The 7,290-nt window shown below is 39.0% G+C and overlaps 1 protein-coding gene across 1 annotated transcript in view; it reads left to right on the top strand.

The window, feature by feature from the left end:
* Positions 1-295: 295 nt before the first annotated feature.
* Positions 296-7,290, top strand: part of NDP (norrin cystine knot growth factor NDP) — an 18,858-nt gene continuing 11,863 nt past the window's right edge. The window contains exon 1 of the mRNA XM_027875579.1: positions 296-469. Within this exon, the coding sequence (XP_027731380.1) occupies positions 296-469 (174 nt within the window). The remainder of the gene's footprint in view (positions 470-7,290) is intronic.

Raw genomic sequence — 7,290 nt, 5'->3', positions numbered from 1 at the left:
CCTATTGGTTTCTGGGAAAGTTTATGTTTGACAGATGATTTCTATTTTCATTCCAGCTGTGCAGGGGTTGCTGTGAAGGATTACAAGCAGCAAACCTTTTTGCCTCCTCCCAGTGCCAAAGAACACAGCATCCAAAGGACAATGACAACCGAGAGGCCTCGGCCAGATTTTGCATTTTCCCTGAAAAGAACTAGGTCCTGAGATTTAAAGGTGTTTTTTTTTTCTTTTAATACTCTACCTCCCTCTGCTGTTATTACTGGGAATTTTTTATTTTATTTTATTTTATTTTACAACAATGAGAAATCATGTACTAGCAGCATCAATTTCAATGCTCTCCCTGCTGGCGATCGTGGGAGATACAGACAGCAAAATGGACAGTGCCTTCATGATGGACTCTGACCCTGGGCGCTGCATGAGGCATCATTATGTGGATTCTATCAGTCACCCTTTGTACAAATGCAGCTCAAAGGTGAGTGAGTCCCTGTGAAAATGTCTGTACATGGAGTTTTGTCACCAGGAACACGAGGAAAAGAATCACTATGGAATTTTTTGTTTTGCTTTTCGTTTTATCATGTAGAGAATCACAATCTTTGACTTTGGGTGCTAGGATACTAAATTCAGGAGAAAATTACCTTTTCAGTGCTACACATTCCTTGAGAAAGACAGTGTTATTGGCCATTCAGTGCTCTCAGCATGGTATCAGTGTTGGATTTGAAAGGAAAGGGAGGAGCAGCTAGATGGTGCAGTTGATAGCACTCAGGCCTTGGAGTCAGGAGGACCTGAGCTCAAATCTGACCTCAGACACTTGACTCTTAGCTGTGTGACTGTGGGCAGGTCACTTAACCCTAATTGCCTCACAAAAAAAAAAAAGATAGGAACTGGATTCAAATCTTGGCTCTGGTACTGGCACCTGTGTGACTTTGTGCTTGTCACATCATCTCTCTGGGCCTCAGTTTCCTCAACTGTAAAATGAACAGGCTGAATCATATGAAAGTTAATTCCCTTCCACCTCTAAGATCCTAAGAATTTCTAAGATCCTATGCATGTCAGCACCTGCTCTAATGGAAGGTATGTCCATTACCCAGAGATTTTGTAAAGAATGTGTGCTTGCCTTGAGGTTGTGATTTTATAGGTAATGGATTCTTCTAAAGAAGAATCTTCTAAAACTTTAAAAAAAAAAAGGCAAATAGTACTTATTTCCATGTTCTTCTAGTAGAGGATGAAAGAATAAATAACAATGAAGAGGAAATAAGAGAACAAATAACAAATAGAGGCAGATAGGTTTTTGTTGTTCAGTTGTTTCAAACTCTTTATGACTCCATTTAGTGTTTTCTTGGCAAAGATACTACCGAAGTTTGCTATTTTCTTCTCCAGCTCATGTTACAGATGAAGAAACTGAGACAAACAAAGTTAAGTGACTTGTCCAGGGCCACACAGCAAATAAGTGTCTGAGGTCAGATTTGAATTCAGGAAGACGAGACTCTAGGCCCAGCACTCTATGCACTGCACCACCTAGCAGCCCCAACTATAATCAGGAATCCACACTCAAACACTTATTAGTTTTGTGACCCTGGGCAAGTCACTTACCCTCTATCTGCCTTACTTTCCACATCTGTAAAATATATATAACAGGACCTGGGCTATAGTGAGTTTCAAGATGTGGGCTGTAGTGAGGATCGAAAGAGATAATATTTGTAAAGTGCAATTATTATTATTGTAACAGCATTGAGCTCTAAAGTTTAAGCCCCTGGGCCTCTGAAGAATAACAATAAAGTTGTGTCACTTTCTAACTGTGTGTCTATGAGTAAGTCACTTAATTTTCCTGGCCCTCAGTTTCCTCATCTGTAAAATGAAACAGATGCTAATGACCCTTTAAGTTCTAAATCTACAGTCCTCTAATCCTCTTGGTTTCTTGGAGAGCTTATGTCTCACAGATGATTTATATTTTCATTCCAGCTGAAGGGTTACAGGAAGCAAACCCTTTCGGTGGTGTGGTCTGAATTGATGGAGTTAACCCATCTAGATTTAGAATCAATGCTTTTGAGTTACCATGTTAAGTCAGAGGTGTATAAGGACAACAAAACTCCCCAGTGAGGCCTGAACCAGCAGAAAATGTAATCCAGAAATGTTTAACAAAATAGATAAAAATGCAACACAACATAGATAATGTTAATTGGTGAGTTTTAAGTCAATATACAGCCAGCAGGAGTCCATTTCTGTTTTGAGTTTGACCTGGTTTAAGCAACTGATGCTCTTGGTATGTCATGGCAAAAAGGCAGATATTTTCAAAGAATTGATTATGTATTCCATTTATCATTTTTGCTGCTTCATCTACTCATTCATTTCACTCAGTAGCCATTTATTAAGAGCTTACTATATGTCAAATACTATCCTAGGCACTGAGAACTGTTCTTGGCACTAAAAAGGCAATGTGGTGTAATGGAAAGCATATTATGTAGAACCCAGAAACCTCGCTTCAAGTCTTAACTCTGACCATGACTATGAGTTCCACCTCAGCTCAGACTTAGTTTCAGAATAGGAGTAATAATACTTGCATTATCTACCTCGCAGGTTGAGGCAGGGAAAGTGCTTTGTCACTTTAAGCTTCTCTATTGATGTGATTATGGCTTATGTCATCTTCTTCTCTTTTTTTGTTTGTTTGTTTTTTAGTCAGTTGGGGTTAAGTGACTTGCCCAGGGTCAGCTAGTACGTGTCAAGTGTTTGGTGTGAGGCTGTATTTGAACTCAGGTCCTCCTGACTTCAGGGCCGGTGCTCTATCCACTGCGCCATCTATCTAGCTAGCTAGCTAGCTGCTCCAGCATTCTTCTTATAAAGGCTTAGTCTTGATCCAGTCTCATGGAAAAGTTTGTAAGGGGGAGCATTGGTCAAAGGGCCTTGACACCTGTCCAGAAGGGAAGAAAGGTGAGGAGGAAAAGGCACAGCAATTAAAATTTGGCTTTCAGAAATTGTGACTTTGGTTTCACTTGAGGGTCTCTGACACTAAATTTACACAGCCTTATCTCCATTTTTCCAGTCAAGGAGATAAGGGTGATTCTGGCTGACCTTGGAGATGTAAATCTTTAGCCATAGTCAACCATATAAATATTCTCCAATAAAAATGGAAAATATTTTAGAAATTACCACTTTAATAGTAATATGTGTAGATGTGTAGATGATACCAACCATTAAAAGTAAAATCAAATTCTTAAGCATTCATATTTTTAATTGCTTATCACTTTTTTCTCTGATTAGCATTTAAACTTTCCGAATGATTGTAGTCCAATAAGGTGATGTTTATTTTTATTTTTGGTGAGGCCAGATTCTGAGCTAAGTCACTTTGGCCATTATGTGATTGAGTTATGTGACTGTGGGAAAGCATCCACATTTTCCACTCTAAGAAAAGCTCTCTGACTTTTATTTGTATTTGAGAGAGTCAAAAACAGTGCCTGGGGTAACGAAACTAAAATTTTGCATGGCCACAATCCTTGTTAGGAAAATCTAACTAAAAGAAAATGACAATAAGACAGAAAGGCATTTTTACAACTGTAATGGTTCAAAAATGACTGGCCTGAGTATATCACTGGAGTATTTTATTTGCTAGTTTTTCCCATCACCCTCGCTGAGGCAGACAGCCAAACTATTTGAACTTTCTCTTTTGCCTAAATTTTTTTGATAAGATCATTGAGGGCAGACTATCCTTTATTTATCCTTACAAATAGCAGGTGTCCAATAGATATTCAACAGGAACTGAATCACATCTGGGAAACTCTGTCTCCCGTGAAGGCCTCCAGAAAAGCTCCCTTAGATTTGAAACACTCAATGTGTCAGCATTCACCATAGCTAAAAATCCTCCACCGACATGTTTACTTCTAGCAGTCAACTATAGGACACATTTACTTCAAAAGCAGTTTTTTTTGTTTCTTTTAGAGAGGCAATTGGGGTTAAGTGACTTGCCCAGAGTCACACAGCTAGGAAATATTATGTGCCTGAGGCCGGATTTGAACTCAGGTCCTCCTGACTCCCGGGTTGATGCTCTACCCACTATGCCACCTAGCTGCCCCAACACATTTACTTGAGAACCAAATACATTTGGTCAAACAGCATAGCACATAAAGTGATCATTTTAAAAATCCCTCCATGCATGTGTGGGGCACACTCTCCCACAGGTAAAGGAAGATACATAAAGAGGACCCATATACACACACAACCAAGGATGGCATACATGCCAAATGAATGTGTGTATACATATATACATACATGCACATAACATACATATATGTGTATATTGCATATGCTTGTTTATCTATATCTACCTACCTATATCTATCATATTACATATATATATATGTATGTATCTTTCTCTGTGTGTATGCGTGTGTCACTTTAAGCCTCTCTATTGATGTGATTATGGATTATGTCATCTTCTTATAAAGACTTAGTTTACTACACATCCTCCTTTACTCAAAAGGGAAAAGTCTGTAAGGTGGAAGGCCTTGGTCAAGAGGGCCTTAACACCTGGGAAGTTGTACATGCTGTACAGAAGGGAAGAAGGGTGAAGAGGAATAGATGAATAGATAGATAGATAGATAGATAGATAGATAGATAGATAGATAGAAAAATAGAAAGATAGATAGAAATATAGATGATAGACAGATAGAGAGATAGAGAGATAGACAGATAGATTTATATTTATATTGAGAGAGATGATAGATACAGACATAGGTAGGTAAATATAGATAAACCTAAGTCCTCTGTAAAGGAATAAATGCAAGGAATCCATGTACCTAGGTGCCCACATGTAAAAGCCATGCATATAGGAGACGTGGTGACCATGTCAGCTCATACTCAAGCTGTTTCAGGGACGTTGATGTCCTCCAGTGGCATCATCACACTCTTCTCTGCTACTCCCATGAACTAAGCTGAACACCCCCTCTGTTCTAAGGATAGCATTCACATTCTTCTTTGGGCCTTTTTCACAATATCTCTGGTGGGCATATCCACTGTTCTGTTGCTTGTTGGGCTTCTCTTTGCTTTCATTTTATGGGCTTTAGTCCCTCAGGACCATCTCCTAGGTCCTTAGCACCTCTTTACTACAGGACAGGGACCTGCTCCTCTCCCTAAGAAAATGCATGCTAACAATTCCTTAGGCCATAGTAGAACACCTGGCTGAAGGCAATAGACAAAAGCCAGAAAGAGTATCCCAGGCAAAGATTAAATCTGTTCTTTTGACTTTCTGTTTCTGGTCCTAACTCAAAGTCCATGGTGCCAGAAAACTATCTTACTTAGCATGAGAAATTTCTTGTAACTACATTTAACCTCTTGTAGGAAACCTGTGCTCCTAAATTGCAGGTTGGGAATTCTAAAATATGTGTCATTGTAGTGACTCAGTCTTTTCAATTGTGCCCAACTCTTCATTACCCCATTTGGGATTTTCTTGGCAAAGATACTGGAGTCATTTGCCATTTTCTTCTCCAGTTCATTTTACAGATGAGGAAAGTGAGGCAAACAGGGTTAAGTGACTTGCCCAGGGTCATACCGCTAGTAAGTGTCTGGGGCCACATTTGAACTCAAGAAGATGAGTCTTCCTGACTCCAGGCCTTGCACCCTGTCCACTGTGGCATCTAGCTACCCTTCTGACATATAAACCAAAACAAATCAATCACAACCACAGGGGAGCTGAGTAGGAGCTAGGGCTACAAAGCACACTTGGCTCCTAAGATTCTCCCTAAATGGCTTAAAAATTGAATTGAGCAAGAAAAAAAAAAAAAGCTAAGCAAAGGTAAGGTCACTGACCCCCATTCCTCTTATCCACATTCTTGATTTCATTAGGTATATATGCCATCAATAAAATGCTTGATTCTGTGCTATTTTCTCACCAGCACAAAACTTTGCTGCCTTCTGCCCTCGCTCATCTCCTGCTTTTCCTCCCTTCTTTCTTTCTTTTTCTTTCTTCTTTCCTTTCTTCCTTCTTTTCTCTCTTCCTTCCTTCCTTTCTTTCATTCTTTCTATTAAAAAAAAGCACCAATCCAATGCTAAAATAGTAAAGAGAAATATCAGACTGAGGTAGAAGCATTTGGAAAATTGAGGGAAATGGAGAGACAAGAGAAGCAATTAGATGAATAGCATATAGTTATAACAGAAAAATACAATAAAACCTCATTAATTTATATTTCATTAATTCATAGTTTATAATTATTTGTACAGAAGCTAGGCTAAAGTTCAGCAAATTATTCTCTGAGTAGACCCTTTCAAATGTGATCTTATCAGAGCGAATATTTAATCCAATAATACAGACTGCAACCTATCCACGCCTATCTATCCTGTGTGATTCTTACTCATAGCATCCCATGATTTCACCACAGTGGCTCCACCCAACGTCCAGGGTGACTTCTTCATTTCTCTTGACATTTCAAAGACACAATAGAGCACAGGCTGTGCCTCAATCAACTCTTGCTCTAGTCACATGACCGACCCATCTCCTTTTTCACTCAGACATTTCTTGGATGACATTATTTCCTCTGCTGCTCCATAATCTCTCGTTTGTAATATTTGTAAGCTTGTTTGTGTCTACCATGCATTCATCAGTTGCCCTCTGGGTGATACTCATTGTCAATTCCCCAGAGACTGTAGAATTCCCAGCATTTGCAGCTATTCAATAACACCAGAAAAATATTGATATGCAAATGTGCATTACCCGCGATTTGTTCCATATTTTTTTTTTAACTTAGTTTGGCTTGTCAGTGACATCATTTCCCTCCTGAGTATTCTCTTAAGTTCTTTATTCTTTAGTCCTCCTTTGTCCTTCCTGAGCCTTTCCTCCTCTTTCACACTTCTCATAGAGAAACACAAAGAATCTGTACTTGAAGATTATTCTTTTTCAAATTTTCCTCAATTTCTCCCAAATGTATCCTCCCCAAATTCAATCTTTGGTCTCCTTCACCAGTCCAAGTCCTTCCAGAACATCTGACAATTTTCTTTTTCTTCTTATTCATCTCAGGTCCTTCCCTCTTTTCTTGTTACTCCTCCCATAACCTTCTTCCCTGCGCCATCTCCCCCCACCCCCGCAAAACCAACAATAGACTTTCACACAACATCACTGTAAGAATGTTGGCATTAGAATGATGAACAATTTGCTTCTGAGAAAAGCTTGGCATCACTAAATAAGCATAAAATTTCAATCTTAGCCCAACTCATCACCATTTTTAGTGCCTGCTCAAGATAGATAGATGATAGATAGATAGATAGATAGATAGATAGATAGATAGATAGATAGATAGATAGATAGATAGA

The sequence above is a fragment of the Vombatus ursinus genome, unplaced genomic scaffold (assembly GCF_900497805.2).
Source record: "Vombatus ursinus unplaced genomic scaffold, bare-nosed wombat genome assembly UNPS02014809.1, whole genome shotgun sequence".
Classification (NCBI taxonomy): domain Eukaryota; kingdom Metazoa; phylum Chordata; class Mammalia; order Diprotodontia; family Vombatidae; genus Vombatus; species Vombatus ursinus.
The sequence above is the reverse complement of the archived record's forward strand: the minus strand, read 5'-3'. Positions and strand labels throughout refer to the sequence as shown.